At 36.3% G+C, this 17,904-nt stretch overlaps 1 protein-coding gene across 4 annotated transcripts in view; it reads left to right on the top strand.

Annotated features, from left to right (window-relative positions):
- The window catches only part of ATAD2B (ATPase family AAA domain containing 2B), a 127,710-nt gene extending 110,486 nt beyond the window's left edge, over nucleotides 1–17,224 (top strand). For all 4 annotated transcript variants that reach the window (XM_069582663.1, XM_069582664.1, XM_069582662.1 and 1 more), the window contains 5 exons: nucleotides 3,364–3,501; nucleotides 6,988–7,671; nucleotides 10,235–10,362; nucleotides 10,660–10,788; nucleotides 13,765–17,224. In XM_069582663.1, the coding sequence (XP_069438764.1) occupies nucleotides 3,364–3,501; nucleotides 6,988–7,671; nucleotides 10,235–10,362; nucleotides 10,660–10,788; nucleotides 13,765–13,806 (1,121 nt within the window). In that variant the 3' untranslated portion in view covers nucleotides 13,807–17,224. The remainder of the gene's footprint in view (nucleotides 1–3,363; nucleotides 3,502–6,987; nucleotides 7,672–10,234; nucleotides 10,363–10,659; nucleotides 10,789–13,764) is intronic.
- The last annotated feature ends 680 nt before the right edge of the window (nucleotides 17,225–17,904 follow it).

Here is a 17,904-nt window from a genome sequence, read left to right as displayed (position 1 = left end):
AAAATTTACTTTCTGTGACACCTTTAGTGCCAATTATAGAAATAAGCAGTACTTAGTGAAATTTCTTTTGTAGGAACACATCTTTGTTAATCCACATCATTAAGGATTTCTGTTCTTAAAGGATTTAGATAGGTTTTCATATTTGAAGAGTTTTATTTTCAACAGGTAATATCTAATATTAATTCTTTTTTTAAAAATTTTTTAAATTTTTTTTAAATTTTAAAATCTTTAATTCTTACATGCGTTCCCAAACATGAACCCCCCTCCCACCTCCCTCCCCATAACATCTCTCTGGGTCATCCCCATGCACCAGCCCCAAGCATGCTGTATCCTGCATCAGACATAATATTAATTCTTAAAAATTTAGGAATACTTTTTTTTAACCTATTGGAGTTTTATGTGCATTTTTGTTCATATAAACATATAACACATGTGTTTTGTTTGTTCAGTATATAATCCTGTCCTTGTGGAACTCATGGTTTAGCAGGAGAGAGTAAGTGTAAAACAAATCAAGTGCAGGGTGGCATATGCACTAACTGCAGCATATTCATCACAGAGGATAGACCTCCTGGTAGGAAACCTGACATTTTGATCAGAGTTTGGGGAATGAATGTACAAGTGTGGTCTGTAGTGAAGTAGAGGGAAGGAGGAGGCAGTGACAGGGAAGGAGAAAGTATTGTAGGCAGAACGCACAGTGCATAAAATCGCAGAGACATGAAATAACGTGGCCTATCTGAAGAACTGCCAACTGTTTGGCATTGCTAAAGATGTACAGACAGGTGAGAAATAGAGCTCAGAAGGTGAGCTGGGTTGAGGACATTGGAGTTGTGAATATGCTTTTCTTCTACTGCATTAGAGAGGCCTTCCCTGGCCACTTAATCTAATATAGGCTCTGGTCACCATCGCTTTTGTCATTTTGTTCTTGTTGTCTCTCTCCTCCTTGTCTAGAATATAAGTGCAAGTAATTGAGTGAATCAATGTCATGGACTTTATTCTGTAGGTCTGTGTTTTTTATTTTTTTTAATTAATTTTTAATTTTTGCTTTATTTTACTTTACAATACTGTATTGGTTTTGCCATACATTGACATGAATCCACCATGGGTGTACATGAGTTCCCAAATATGAGCCCCCCTCCCACCTCCCTCCCCATAACATCTCTCTGGGTCATCCCCGTGCGCCAGCCCCAAGCATCCTGTATCCTGCATTGGACATAGACTGGCGATTCGTTTCTTACATGATAGTATACATGTTTCAGTGCCATTCTCCCAAATCATCCCACCCTCTCCCTCTCCCTCAGAGTCCAAAAGTCCACTCTACACATCTGTGTCTCTTTTGCTGTCTTGCATACAGGGTCATCGCCATCTTTCTAAATTCCATATATATGTGTTAGTATACTGTATTGTATTTTTCCTTCGGGGTTACTTCACTCTGTATAATTGGCTCCAGTTTCATCCATCTCATTAGAACTGATTCAAATGTATTCTTTTTAATGGCTGAGTAATACTCCATTGTGTGTATGTACCACAGCTTTCTTATCCATTCATCTGCTGATGGACATCTAGGTTGTTTCCATGTCCTGGCTATTATAAACAGTGCTAAAATGTGTGTTAATTACCCACATCAGCTTAGAACTGGGAAACTAGGTTCTCTGAGAGAAGCTTGAGAAATCTGTGCTTTAACAGTGGTTTTTATGTAGACTGAAGTTTGAGGACAATTGTCATAGGCAGTAGGAGTCATTGAAGTATCTGAAGCAGTGGAATGGATTGGTAAATTGTTTTGGCAGCAGGAAATAGCAAGGTCTCACTGTGGCAGGGTGGGAGGATGAGAGACTAGTTAAAAAGCTGTCGGAGCCAGTTTTGCAAACATTTTAGCCGTTTCTAAAAAAGTTAAGCATAACGTTTACCATATGACCCAGCGATTCTACTCCTAGGGATCTTCCCAAGAGAAATGAAAACATATGTCCATATAAAGACTTGTACATGAATGTTCATAGCAGTATTATTCACAGCATCTAAAAACTAGAAACAACCCAAATGTCTTTCAGCTGATGAATGGGTAAGCAAAACAGGGTGTATTGTACAACAACATACTGCTCAGCTATAAAAAGGAACAAGGTGCTACATGGATGAACTTTAGAAATCTTACGCTAAGTGAGAGAAAACAGTCACCAAAGACCACATATTGTATGATTCCATTCATATGAAATGCTCACAAAAAGCCGGTCTATTATAGAGACAAAAAGTGGATTAGTGATTGCCTGGAACAGTTTCTTAAATTGGATTGCTGTGTGATTACACAGCTCTGTAAATCCACTAAAAATCACTTAATTCTACCCTTGAAATGAATGATTTTTATGTTGTGTTAACTGTACCTTGGTTAAACTGTTGGAGGGTGGGGGGCTGTTGGAGTAGTCCAGAGTTTTAATTAGTGAAGTGGGAATGAAGGTAGGATTAACATGAGAGAGTTGTGGCAGCAGGGGTGGAAGGTATTGGGAAGGAAAGAAAGAGGCAAAATTTAGCTGCCACATTGCTGATTTAATGATTTAAAGAGATGCTAATAACTACCAGTAGAGAGAGGGAATATATAAGGACAGGTCTTTTTGTGGGAAAAAGAGAAACCAGTTATTTTTAATTTGATCTATCTTTAGGATATGCAGTTGGTGATATCAAGTAGGCAGCTGATATAAATCAGGAGCTCAAGAGAGTTTTGGACTAAAATGTGATTTGGGAATAATTATATAATGTCAGTAGAAGCTGAAGACATGAATGATACTTGTGGTGGAAGATGTAGATTAAAGTGAGAAGAAAAGAGATTCTAGAGATAGTCCTTAGAAACTTGGATGATAACACTAAAGATAGCATAGAAGAAAGAGATCTAGTAAAGAAAATTGAGATGGAACAGTTATTTCTATGAAGATCAATGCAGAAAAGCCAAACTTACACAGTGTGGTGTAACAGCCAGCTTATATCAGATGGAAATGGTTTATATGAATGGAGTTCAATAGCCTAGTAATATGCTTATACTTTCTAAGATGGCAGAAATCATGACTTTTTGGCAAAATGATCTTATTGTCTTATAGTCATAAAAATGTGAAATGTATCCCTTTGCAAAATAAAGTGAGTCAACATGGAGCCCTTTGGGGATTAAGTGTAAATAAGCATGGCCTACCATTTTATTTTTATGATATGATATCTAGTTTCTTTCCCATCTTAAAACAAAAGGTACTGTTTTCATCCAAATTACAAACTGTCCAAATATAATTAATGACTTTAAAACTCAGTATTTCAGACTTTTTTTTTTAACCTTGTTGGTTTATGTAGCTGGGAATATTTAAATAGGTATCGCTTATCTTCTGCTTGCAGGCTTATCGGTAACAGCAGAACAAATAAATCCTCATGGTACTGGAGCTCGAAAGACAGAAACTAGAGTTGAAGAGGCATTTCGGCACAAACAAAGAAATCCAATGGATGTCTGGCACAGTTCTGCAAATAAATGTGCATGTGAGTATTTGAGATCTTATTATCCAGCAGTGGGAACAACTGTGAATGAGGCAGAAGTGTTAGGAATTGGGCACACACACCAAAGGGCTGCCAGGAGCTTGTGGGGTAAGATGCTGAATCAGTATATTTCTTTAACCTTATTTGCTTTTTTTCTATCTCTGTTCGGTGCTTGCTGTTGTAATTGGACTAGATTTAAATATTTTCCGCTTTAAACTTTGGGTTTTGGAAAGAGATATGGAGCCAATAGATTTTTATCCACCCCACCTTCAACCCCTTGCTGTATATTATGCAGGGTGCTCTCATTATGGTGGGAAATGGAAACTGGCTTAAGAGAGTGCCTGAATTGACAGCAGGAAGTTGATTTTTCTGAGAAAAATCTTCAGCCTTCTTTTTCTGGTTTTGTTTAAGTGAGATGTATTTATTTTTCTTTTGTTTGTTTCGTTCTTTTTTGTTTGTTTTGTAAGTGAGGTGTATTTAGAAGGGGAAAATTCAGTGTTCTATGTTTTCTTCACTTTTCCTTATTCATGGTGATCTGTAAAAATTTCTAAAAGACAAATGTTAATAAACACAGCATCTTCCTGATGTAATCTTAATGTCTCGCTAAAGATGGCCATCTTTGGACTGTGTGTGCTATTCTTCTGATAGAAAGGTGGTAATTCTGCTCCAGCTGTCAGTAAAGATGGCCATAATAAGTTCTTCCACCAGTGGCATTGAAGTTGAATGAATGAACCAGACTCAGTTTTTTTTTTTTTAACTCTTGTCCTCTTTGTGATAAATGGCATTCATGTGTGAGAAAATTTGAAGGAGTTAATGGTGCATTTCGTCCTAGGAAGCTGATTAAGCTATTTGTACTGGTTGTACCTTGAATCGTGACCTGGATTAACTAACATAACACTCTGATTTAAATGTTGAAATCCTTACATTCTCTGCAACTGATAAAAATATTTACCCACTAAAATACATTGAACATTGCTTCAGCAGTTTTAATTTTCTTTAAGTGTTAAAATGTTTTTTAATCTACAAATGTGAGTTTTGTGTTCTCTGACCAGTAGATGGCATATGTGACTCATCATTTGGCTGTTTTACATTATTTTACATTACTTTAATCAGTATGTCTAAATCTCCCTATGGAAGAGTTGTTTTGGGAATAAGCTCAGAGATGCTATAAAACTTGATTTTAAAGACTGTGCCTCTAAATGGGCTTTTCACACAAAAAGGCTTTTCCCCTGAAAAAGGTGATAGAGCAGTGACTGAAACAAAACCCTTGACTCTTGTGGCACATATATAACCAATTTCTCTTATTTGACCAAAATCTCGCTAAGCATTAGAAGTGATTATAAAAAGATGGGAAACTATCTCCAGTTTGACCTCCCCGAAAATAAGAACATTTTCTCTTATCTGGGATGAAAGCATTAGAAGCACACTTGCTTCAGAAAGGTTCCTAGCTTTTGCTTAGGGTACGAGTACATATCAAATAATTGAGCTGGCTCTTGATCGAGCAGGGTCCAGCCTCCTGGCTTTAGTGCTACATGACTTAGTGAAGAAAGGAAAAGGGAACCTCTTGTCACTTTGGTTGTTGGAGAATAAGCAAGGACACAATGTCAGGACTGACTGGTCAGGTAGAAAAGCCTAATAGTTCTACATTTTAGAGAAAGAGCAAGCTGAATACTTTTCTTTCACTTTTAATATGGACTGGGTTAATCTTTCATATAAGTAATGGAATGCTTATGAATGCTCATCACTTTAGCCTGTGCTTTTAAAAGTAGACTAATATAGAAATTTCATCTCCAATTACCCTGTAACTGTAAATTATAAAAATAGAAATAGGGGGGGAAAGGAATGGGGAGATGATTGTAATGATAGTACAGTTTTGAGGGCAAAATAAATTTTGAGCCAAGTCACTAAATAAGTTGAATTTTGGAAATGATTTTAGAAACCTTTGGTAGATTTATTCTTAGATCAGAAAGAAGAGTGACATTTATGACAATTTGTCATATATCTTACTTTGGTGTCTTTATAAGACTTAGTAAGGATTAAAGATGAAAGGGTGAAAAAAGTATGTGAACACACTATGTGCTGTTGATACATTATGATCTTTATCCATTAAAAGATCTTTATCCATTTTTTTTCCTAGGAAAGTGTACACATACGTAATAATGTTTTAGGATTCTTTTAATGGATAAAGATCACAAGTTCATATTAAGTGCTGACGTAAAGAAATGAGGATTGTTTTAAGACTGTATTCCCTTCTGTTTGTCGTTCAAAAGTAATTTTAAAACTGTGAATTAAACATTTTCCACTTAGTGGCCCATATTTGCATTTTCTTTTTAAAATGTCTTTGCCCAGAAAGCTTTCAACATTGACATATTAAAAATATTATTATCTCTTTTTAAACTAAGCCAGATTTGACATTATTTTTATAGCCTTGGAAAAAAATGAATTAATTTTACTCTGATGGCTTTCAACTAATATTCAGAATCCAGTGGTAGACGTCAGAAGTAATAGGTCTCTAGCTTAACTAGTTAGCTTTGATAACTTTTATATTTAAATTTCTTCGTGCAAGTGTCCCACATTACAAAATAAAAGTTAAGTTTTCATTTTAGGGACAATGGGATCAACTTGCACAACCAGCTACCTTTGATGCATAATATGGGAAATAAATATCCCTATGTCCTTCATGACCTGGAAGTACCAGCTATCTACTGATAAAACTCTTGATAGTTTCTAACACCGAAGAGTATAGTCCCTGCAACTTTTGTAGGTCTCTCACTTTATATAACTGACCAAATATTTATTTTCAGTGTTTATTAATGTTGTTATTGTTGCCTTGATAGCAGAGGGCTTGTTTTCTGCATATTTTCCAATAACAACTTTGCAAGAAATTGATCCTGCTAGGAGAAACATTTGTGATAGAAGGCTAACAGGTGGCTAACTACATTGTCTGTCTTAAGTTCATAGGGCTTCTATTTCTTAGGAAAGGAGAGGCAGTAGAGATCCCTGTAACTTTTGTCTCTTCGCATATTTGATCATATCTTAATTTCTTTTATGGTTTAAGAGCTTTTGGGGGATCTTGCTGGCAAAGCACTCATTTTCCTGATGGAAATCCAGGGCTGTAGTCCCAAACCTTCCAGGCAGCCTGGTAATATGACCATTTCCTAAATGTATAGTGTGCTTGGCCTTCGGGTGTTAAGAATTAGGAAAAGCAATAAAGCAGGATCTAGGGCAGTCATAAAGAGTGAGTGCTTAGTCAACTCATACAGGAAATAAATTAAGAATATTTTCATTTGTCAGAGCTCATCCCTGACATCATATCCATTTTGTAGGTGTGAAGATTAGTCAGCATGGGTGCCAAGAGCTAAGTAGTTTTTGTCTCTGTGTTACGGTAGTGTGGGTTTACTTTCTTTTGGATCTTATTTAATAAACATTTGTGAAACAAGCATTGTACCTACAAGTTCTATATATCTTTTTCCCTTCTTTGTAAAATAGTTCGAGTTCGGAGAAAATCACGGCGGCGATCACAGTGGGGTAAAGGAATTATTAAGAAAAGAAAAGTCAATAATTTAAAAAAAGATGAGGAGGACACCAAATTTACTGACTATGAGAATCATATGGAGGACAGGAAATTGCTCGAAAATGGAGAGTTTGAGGTAAGCACTGACTGCCATGAAGAAAATGGAGAAGAGACTGGAGACTTATCTATGACCAATGATGAGTCATCCTGTGACATCATGGACATGGACCAGGGGCAGAGGCTTAACAGCGGAGCAAGCACAAAAGAGAACTTTGCTTCTACCGAAGAGGAAAGTTCAAATGAGTCTCTACTCATCAACAGCAGCAGTTCTCTAAATCCAGAACAGACATCTCGGAAAGAGCCTTTCCTTAAAGAAGGCTGTCTAAATGGTGAGGCCTCCACGGACAGTTTTGAAGGAATACCTGTTCTGGAGTGTCAGAATGGCAAAGCTGAAGTAGTTTCTTGCTATGGCAGTGGAGATAAATGTAGTTCTGAGCAAAAAACTCTCTTGGAAGATCAGTCAAAAGGAAAACCAGAAACTTCAAATGAAAATCATGGAGATGATCCTGAGAAACTAGAGGCACTGGAATGTAGCACTAACGAGAAGTTAGAGCTTGGCCCTGATGTGGAGGTTAAAGATGCAGAACTGGACAAAGAAGGTAGAGCTAATGTTCTAAAATTTTTCCTGAGGTTTTAAACTGCAGAGTTAATTACATGCATATTTTATCTGGTCCCCAGTAGCAATAGTTGATGAATAATTATATCCCTTTGAGAATTTATTGCAGTTTTCACCCCTTTTCCTAGAAAAGTGTACACACACATAATACATTTTGGTGTATGTTTTAGAGGGTTTATTGTCCAGAAGGCATTGCTTTCCTGGCTGCTTCCTCTTCGTGCTCCTGTCTGATTGTTGTCCCTTTCCTAATGAATTTATGACTAAAAGCTGAATAAATCCACACTTGTTAAGAGGATGGGATTTCTGACAGAAAGATTATTGGGATGGGGTGAGAGGTAGGTGAGAAGACTTGGATGCTATGGCAGTATGGTATATCAGAGTCATATAAACCCACATTATATTTCCACTATTGTTTATTATAATCATGTGACTCTGAGTTAGTTGTTTGTATTCTCTGGCCCTGTGTCTTTCCATCTTCTGAATTAAACTTCAGGGTGGTGTCACTGCAGGGATTAAATAAGTCTTGTATGTTAATTGCCTTCTCCTGGTACCTGGCACATCCTAAGGTATATTTATGCCAGGCAGTCACTGTCAGTTGAATCTGAGGGGTGTTAATCTAGAGACACTGTTGCTTTATAAACCAGTGGTAGAAGAAAGCAGCAAAATCCTCACTGTCAAAGTGACTTGATTCTTGCTGAGTCAGAGCTCTCTGCCCACTCCTGACTTCCCTTGGATATGTGATTCCTGACGAAGCAGTGGAGGGGGAGTTGAGGGTTTCTGGCCCTGCTTTGCTTTTTATCATGATTCTTTAGCCTGTGGTGGGGTGGGGTGTATTAAGAGACAGACCTACCTTGTTCAGTGTGCATTTCCTTCCTAAGCAGGTAGCTAGTCTTGCCCTCGATTATCTCGAAATTGTATTGTGCTAAATTGTGTGGAGTATATGATGTTAGCCTGGGATTTGGGCTCTGTGAGAAAAGAGCCCAAATTTTTTAATGCCAGTTTATTAGAGCTATCCAGAAGAATTAGAGTAGGATGGTATTGTTCAAAGTCTTAGAATTCTTTTAATGGATAAAGAGAAAGGTACAGATTTATGCTGCCTCTTGAAAATTTTTAATATTTAATAGTAGAAAGCAGTTTTAGAAGCATTATTTATCTGGGCTATCATATAGACAGAACTTAAAAAATGTGTTGAAGCTAGAATTAAGTAATGAATGGGACAATGTGGGGAAAAGGGAGAGACTCCTGTTATGAGGCCGAATGGGTGAGTGGGTGGGGGAGTCTTTGTAATGCTACTTCACTATGAGATTTTAGTAAGGTTACAGAAAAGGTTTAAATGAATATTATGTTCAGCTAACAGCTTTAAAAGTATTTGCTGTGTAAAAGCCTCACCTGAAGTTTTCATTTGTAACTGTCCAGGGCAATGTAACCGAGTGCAGTGGTTCCTAACTCAGGTTCTTGGACCCCCTAGACGCCCATGGGTATAATAATGAGAATTTGTATGGTCTTAACAAAACTCCTAGCATATGTTAATTGAACTGGTTTTTCATATGTTAATTGAACTCAGTTTTCAATCTAAAGGCTGTCTTTAATATAACATTTCTCTGATACATCAGGGTATATGTTTTTGAAGGCAACATCTTGGTTCTTTTATTATTTATATAGCAGGCATTGATGAGAAAGAATTGTTTAAAGACTTGGGAATAAGAGGATTAATGCAGGAGGGAGGAGAAAGAGTCTCCTTAGTTTCCCAGAACATGGGCCAGGTCCTGTATAAGAAATGGTCCAAGTTTGTCCTTGTGGCCCCTACCCCTGCCTGTCTCTTCTTAAGAGTACTCCTACTCAGAGTGCATAGGGCTTGATGGTCTGCCTACCCTCCCTACCCGTCAGAGTGCCTGGTGCAGTCAAATTATACTTAGCTGCCTTCAAATTTCTGTTTTTTTCAGTATGGTTGGTCTTAGGAGAATGTTGGGAGGAAAGTAATTAAATTATATTAATTTACTCGAAGGTAGTAGGAAAAGACACTAGACCTTTTGCATTTTTAATGGGCTTATATTTTTATGAGAAAATATTGTGTAACACAGGCAGTATAACTGAGAAAAATAAGAAATTTCAGGCAATGTTGAGGAAAATGTTTTGCTTTGGGAGGCAGATATGAAGCAGGTTGGACTTACTTTGTGTTAGCATCTGCTTTTCTATGTTGCTTCCTTTTCTTCTAGTTCTGAAAGCTCCACATTTTAAAATGATTATCATACAGAGAGTGAAGATAGTTTATAAGTTACTTCTTAGAGGTGAAGATCGCTTTTATCTCCCTTTCAGTGGATACATTTGTTAGATGATATTCTGGTGTGACTTGGCTTTCATAGTTGTGGTTTACTCCTCTTTAACTTGGGTTTCTTAGTCTTACCTCAAAAAACCATTTATTACTTGAAGAATAATATCCTTATTCCAAAAAGGATTTGTGGTGGATAAAAGAATTTATAATAGTTTAAGCCTGATTTTTATTAACTTTTATTTGCTGCAGTGCATTTTTTTTGTTTCAATTGTAGGTGCTTCTAAAGTAAAAAAATATCGTAAGTTAATTTTAGAACAGGCGAAAACAACAAGCCTGGAACTGGTACCAGAAGAGCCATCTGAGCCTGTGCCGCCTCTTATAGTTGATCATGAGAGATTGAAGGTAAGCTTAGCTCTTCCTGGGAAATTTTAAATGAATGGAAATAAGTTTTAGTAATTTTTTCCTTAAACCTTGGAATATGAGTACTCTAGGGCTTCTCATGAAAAAGAGTTGTTTGTGATTTGAGGGGTTTAGAAGTATGAGAATGTTCTTGGTAATAAACTAAGCCCTGAAATCTTCAAAACTAAGGGGTCAGGTTTATACCATAGAATGTGGTATATGTTGCCTAGTATTTGAGTAGTACTGTTTCAGTCTGAACAATGAAATCAAACTTCTTTTTATTCTTTTAATTTTCCTCAGAAATTGCTTGATTTGTTGGTAGATAAAAGCAACAATCTGGCAGTTGATCAACTTGAGAGATTATATTCTCTTCTTAGTCAGTGCATCTACCGTCACCGTAAAGATTATGACAAATCACAACTTGTAGAGGTAAGTGTCTAGTTCATTTGGAGAATAAATAAATATGTGCTGTTGCTTGTCACAAAGTAAAGAGAAAACAAAGTTATTTTATTTTGAATTTTTCACCAAGTAGCTGAAGAGTGATTTGAAGATTTAAGATTACAAAGAGTCATGAAGAGTTATAAAAATAACCTCTTTGTACCCTTTTGTCTCAGAACAGAAGTAATCTGGGTTTCTTTGTTTATCAAAACACAGAAATCCATGGTTGGCAGACACACGGAATAGCATGGTGCAGTTCTCCCCTCCCTTGCTTCTCGGCGACTTCACAGATGATGCATATCACTTGGGCCTGTTGAATGTGAGCATGACCTCACAGTCCATGTTACCACTACTCTCTAGGCAGCCACTGCTGGTTAAACGGAGCTGGTATGGGCCTTGAGACCTATTGGCCACCCTAGTAATGACTGGAAGAGAACTTAAAAGTCATCTCATTTAATCAGATCTAGTCTTAGTGAAACAGCCACCTGAGTGGTTGTTCTTATGCTTGGATACCATAGAAGTGAGCCATTCCCCTTCTAGACAACTCTGGGCCATAAGAAAATTTTGTATAAATACAAGCTTATATCTTTTTTCATATAATTTATATCATTAAGTCACTCTTCTGCTTTTTGAGGTCATCTGAGCAAATGTGAATGCAAAAAAATGAATAAGACCAAAGTCTCTGTTCTCAAGGAACATTTTTAGTATGCTAAAGATTCATGTGTAGAGGATGTGCCTATTTTGCATGTGTAATGAGGAATACAGGCATATCTTGCTTTATTGTCCTTTGCACATACTGAAGTTTCTGCAAGTTGAAGATTTGTGGCAATTTTCAACAGCATTTGCTCACTTTGTGCTTCTGTGTTACATTTTGATAATAGTTGCAGTATTTCAAACATTTTCATTATTATATTCTGCTAATCTGTGATTAGTGATCTTTGATATTATTGCAAAAAGATTATGACTTTCTGAAGGCTCAGATGATGGTTAGCATTTTTTTCCCACAAACTTTAAAATGTTAAAAAAAAATTAAGGTGTGTACATTGTGTTTTAGACATAATGCCATTACACAGTGTAGTGTAAACACAACTTTTATTTGCACTGGGAAACTAAAAAATTTATATAACTGCCTTTGTTTTTTGTCTGGAAGGCAGTGTCTCCAGGGTATGCCTGTATTGGGTTTCCCAGGTGGCTCAGTGGTAAAGAATCTGCCTGCAGTGCAAGAGATGCAGGTCCAATCCCTGTGTCAGGAAGTTCCTTTGGAGAAGGAAATGGCAACTCACTCCAGTCTTCTTGTCTGGAAAACCCCATGGATGGTGGGCTACACCATCCATGGGGTCAAAAATGAGTCAGATACGACTCAGCAACTAAACAACAACAACAATGCTTGTATTATACTTGAATCAAAGCAAGGGTGCACTTAAAACTTACTTTATAATCATATTTTTCTGTCACGTTTTTATGAATCTGTACCAACCTTATATAATAATGTAGAAATTACAGGAAAGCAAAAATGAAAAAATAAAAACATCACCCACATACCACCATCTGGAGGAAACTAATCATTGTTAATCTCTTAGAATATCTTCCATCCTTTAAAAATGTCTAGATGTATATAACATGTATATAAGCATGAATGTGTGTTTAAAAGTTGGGATAGTATTGTATATTCTGTTTCATAACTGGACTTTTCTCTTACTCAGTAGTATATGATGAAACATTTAGCATGAGTAATTTTGATTGATCATTTATATAACCTTTTAATTAGATGATAATCTGTTAGTTTACCTTATTAGTTCTGTAGAGATGTAGGATATAATTTCTTTGGAGGTGTTTTGGGTGGCACGGTGGTAAAGAATCCACCTGCCAAAGCAGAGGCACAAGAGATGGGGGTTTGATCCCTGGGTCGGGAAGATCCCTGGAGTAGGAAGTTGCAACCTGCTCTAGAATTCTTGGCTGGGAAATCCCATGGACATAGAAGCCTGATGGGCTATAGTCCATGGGATCGCAGAGTCAGACATGACTGAGCACACACACATTTATTTTTCATAAAGAGGGGAAAGAAAACCAGATGTCTTAGATGTATTTGGCATTTGCCTATCTGAATGTAATGTGTGGGGTAGAGTTCTTTACTTTTTTTAAATTCTAGAACTTCTTTGTTTACATGATGATATTTGATTATCATGAATGGACTGAATGGACTGAATACTCTTCAGCAGTGAAACATTTTTCAGTCTGGGTCTTAGAACCGTATAATCTTGGGGCCTCATTTAGGAGGAAAGGAAATCTATAGCAGAATCACCAGTGAGAGGCATTCCTGGTGGTGGTGGCATTGACTCTTCCTGGCTTTTTTTTCCTTTCTAAATTTCAACTCTAATTGAAGTGAACAGCATTGGGTACAAGGTGCATTCTACTTTGGGTACAAGTTTTACTATATGGAATACATTCATTTTGCTTTGGGAGTTGAATATAATGAGGACTTCCCTGGTGGCTCAGATGGTAAAGAATCTGCCTGGAATGCTGGAGACTCAGGTTCAATTCTTGGGTCGAAAAGGTCCCTTGGAGAAGGAAATGGCAACCCACTCCATAATGAGTAGGGAAGGGTGTAGGCTTTGGAGTGAGGCTACCTGTATTCAAATCCTGACTCTGTATTCAAATCTTGACTCTGCTATTTACTACCTGGCAAATTATTTATATATGCAAATTTCTTAATAAAATATCTGGTATAATAAGAACTCATTGCTAGTGTCATCCTCCTTAGCCTAAATGTAAAATAGGAGGCATTTGGAAATGTCTAGAGCAGATAGTCTTACACAGTAACTATAGTATTATAATCAGGAATATATTTAAAGCTTAACTTTGTATCTAAAATTCTTTCTTGAGAAAGTTGATTTGAAGTGAATTTTTCCGTAATGCTTTTGTATTTCCTTTAATAGGTAACTTGTACTTTTTTCCTCCCCCTTATAGGAGATGGAAAGAACAGTTCATATGTTTGAGACATTCCTATGAACCTTTCAAGAAGAGTGGTTTATCCCCTCCAATCTGCTCCTGACAGAGCAGTCTTCTGAGCCATTCAATTTCAAATTGCACCAATTAACGTGCAGAGCCTTGGTGTAAAGTGCTCTCTCACTCATTCTTTCTCTCTGTTGAATTTGGTGCTATTGTCTCAGGTACCTGAAACCAACCAGCCTACAAGAACCAAACAGAACTTCAGAAACATGTTGTATTTTCCACAAATAAAAAATACAACCCCACAGATTGGAGATTTTGGTGCTACAGAAACTGCTCTCACTTCTGCTCCTCTTTTTGTGCACTCTCTTTTGGAGACTTCTCTCTTAGGGAGCAGACCAGCAAATTTGAGGAAACTGGATGGGGCAGTTCTTACTGTGTTGAATTGTTTAAAAAATGGGCAACCTGTTCCTTTCCCTCTCCTTTCTACCCCTTTTATCATATTTGTTTTATTTTTTTCTCTGGGTAATGGACTAAAGCCTGTTTTGAAATTGGCTATGGTATATTCTGGTGGGAAACTGAAGAAACTGGATGAAATTAGATTAGGCTCTTTAGAACTGCCTTTAATGTGCCTTTTTATTCATTTGAGAAAGGATAAGGCTAAACACAAGGATGGGCTTGTTTGTAGCAAATGAATTAGAATGTTTTCTTTGGTCACAACCCTGAAAATAAGTTTTGATACTCTGTATCATTAAGAGGCAGCCAGTGATTTGGTATGAAATGCCTATACTGCTTTTAAAACTCAATCAAGAAAGTTGTTAAGCTACAAAATATACTAAAAATGGTAAGTTTTCCTGTATGGTTCGTTTCTGTTTAAGAAACATGTGATGAAGCAACAACAACAAAAAATAATATACAATCCTTAAAAAAACAAACAAACACTCTTTTTGGCATTGATGACAATGATGGTCAGGAAATAGAACTGCCTTCTATTTTCTTCTGTCAGTGGTAATTGAATGGACATTCATGTTTGAGTTCCCAGAGAAGAATGATTTTCATGTATAGCAGATTATTACTGTTTTGGTTTAAAGCCAGGACTTGCCAAATGGAAAGAAAAGAGCAATTTTTGTCTAAGAGCTCCATAAAATTCTTTTTCAATATGCATAGTTGCAAGTGAACTCTGGTATGGTCCTTGAATAACAGTATTAATATTTAAATCCCTCATCGTAAGCTTACCTTCACAACTAACTTCATTTTGATCGGAACCCATTTTGGATCTTGTTGAGCGATTTCTGTGACTTGTACTTATCTAAAATTAATTATGGATTACTAGTTTTACAAAAACTTTCTACAAATTCAGAGACACAGTCTGGGCAGTTGCAAAGTGGCAAAAGGAGTGCAGTGACTTTTTTATCAGATGATTTTTAAACAAAAAAGTAGAAAATTTTGACAAGTTGGCTTGATACCTTCATTCATTATAGCCGTTAGCTGCACAGGTGTGTCTTTCCAATATATGCAACACATGGTAGTTTGGGTTTTAATTAGAGCAAATGGTCTTGGACTACTGCAGAGATACTGAGCTACCTCAGCTTTTTGTATTTTAGTTAACAACGGTGTCTACAGAGTTCTGTATTCACTTTGCCACCGTTTACATGCTGAAGCTAAGGTACTTGTCTCCTCGTCTCTGGCTTTGTAGGGTGCTGGATGCCAGTGCAGAAAGCACACTTTGGCCAAGGCTACTGCAGTAATCTTAAGTGCTTCTTTGCATTTACATGAACATTTTACGCTTTCTAACTCTAGTTTAATTTTAAAATAATGCCACTTATTTTCTTTATACCTATGAACTTTTCATGATATTCAGTTAGTCATATAATTCAAGATGCTACCCGTGTAGACACACTGTATTTTTAAGGTGGGCAAGTGCGATTAACGATGAACCAATTTTAAAGGGGAGGTCATTTGAAACCTCTAATTTGATTATTGGGAGGATTTTCATGCTTTCTTTAGTATTTATTACCATCATACCAGTTCAAGCTATTTTACTGTCTAATACATTAGCATTTTGTATTTTGATGGAAATTGTTACAGAATTTAAAGATTTGATGAAATAAATGTAGCAGATTTTTTGTAGCAAGTTTCTGGTAAAAGGGTTTTTTGCAAGTCTCAGGTTCTTGCTGCACTATTTTTCTTTAAATATTTATTCCAGTTACTCTAATTCAGAAGCATTCTGTTCAAGTAACAGCAGCACTTGTGAATGGAAAAAAAATGCACATGTTCTTAGTAAGTTACTAAATTTGTACAGGTTAAGGTTTTAGCCATCAGTGAGTTTGACAAGGGAAATTTATTTATGTTCAGCATTAAAATGCTTCCAAAAGATCAAGTTTTTTAATTTTAACCTTGATAGAGATAGGAGAAATAGGAGGCAACCTCAGTATGATAGGATCTGCCACTCTGAACAGTTTAGGTCTTAAAGAGAAAGCCAATCTAATGTCAAGGGGAGAAAAATGAGCTGAAATTGTACTAACTCCTCTGGCCCCTTTCCCTCTGCAAAAGAAACACGCTATACCAGTTTTGCTTACTTTACAGCTATCTGGTGGTTCTATAATTTAAAGCAGCTTGTAAAATTATCCAAGCAGACTCAATTTTGTTTACCTTTCTGTAAGTTCTTGATTTTTGCTGTATAGCATTGGCAAAAATATGTACAAATTGACCTCTGTTCTTATTTCCTATTGTGAGCATTATACATTAGCTCCTGTGTAAAACCTTGCTCCCAGATGACTAAAATGTGTATCACGGCCCAGCCCAACAATAGTTAATGCTCAGCTGTGGGGACCATAGGAGCTTTTGAAGATGATGGAACCGCACTAGGGTTGAAACTGATGGCTGTGGAGTTAATTGTGTTTTTGAGCTTGAATCTCACCTGTGATTAATTTTTTTTTTGTTTAGTTTTGTTGTCCTTTCAGTACATTCTTTCAGGACTTGATTTTTCTCATATGCCAATGTATTTGTAGATTTACTGGATTTTATTTTTTAGGGAGTGGGGTGGTAATATCTTCCCATTTTTTGATTAAGTTGGTTCAGCTATGGTGCTATTCGGTAGGTATCTTCAGTGTCAGGTCCCGTAGCTGAATGCCATTGTTATTATAATTATTATTTGTAATCACATTGTAAGCTTGAATTTGGACTTGTACCAACATCTTTTGTATTTTGTACATTCGGTTATTTAGACTTTGGGAGTCCTCTTTGGTTTCATTCACGTATGTCTACTTTGTAGAGTAAGTAGACCTCCTCAACTATGGTCTATTTTGGGTTTGTAGTTTAATTTAGAATTGTGTTAAGTTGATGTTTTACATTTGACTTCATTTTACATTAGTTTGAAGTAAATTATTTAATTTTTGAATTCTGGAATTTTGAACATTTACTGTAATTTGTAATATAACTGCTGTGAAATACTTGAATAAAGATGACAAGAAAAACATATCTTTCTTCAGCTTAATCATCATTACTATTGGCTGCAAATGCAATGCTTTGTTTCTAGCTGAACTCATCTATTTTGCAGCTAGGGCATGTTGATGTTTATTAAGCGCCCTGAAAATCTTGTTCTATGATTCTTTGAGATTTAGTCGCCCTAGGTATTTTTTAGCTTAAAGTTTTTCTGTTGAACAAGTGTAGTTTTAACTTCACATGAAGATTGTCTAAAAGTTGTTTAGAATCAAATGGATTACTTGTGTGATTTGTTTTTCTCATTGGAAGGCTGTGCTTCAATAGACAATCAGGTAGTATGGTTCACTTATTTTATAGTGCTCTTCTCTCTGATCACGTAGTTATCATGTATTTTGAACAATAAATAGAATTTAAACCCCAGAATTTTATGGGGTTTATTGCTTTAAGCGAATAGAATGTACTTGGCTTTAGATTGCCTATATTTCTGTTGTCTAGTATATATATATGTTCCAAGGTTAGTATACTAATCTTCCTCTACATAAATCTTTAATTCCGCCCCCCCTCATTTTTAAAGATCATAAAAAGGAACTATTTGAATTTGTTTTTCTTGGTTTTGCAGATTAATTTTTACTTTTGATTGTTGTATGTATCAGAAGACTGATATTGATAAACCTGGGAAACAGACTTTTGAAAGTGTTATCTGAATGTTTAGAT

The sequence above is a fragment of the Ovis canadensis genome, chromosome 3 (genome assembly GCF_042477335.2).
Source record: "Ovis canadensis isolate MfBH-ARS-UI-01 breed Bighorn chromosome 3, ARS-UI_OviCan_v2, whole genome shotgun sequence".
NCBI classification, from domain to species: Eukaryota; Metazoa; Chordata; class Mammalia; order Artiodactyla; family Bovidae; genus Ovis; species Ovis canadensis.
This window is presented reverse-complemented; position numbering and strand designations above follow the sequence as displayed.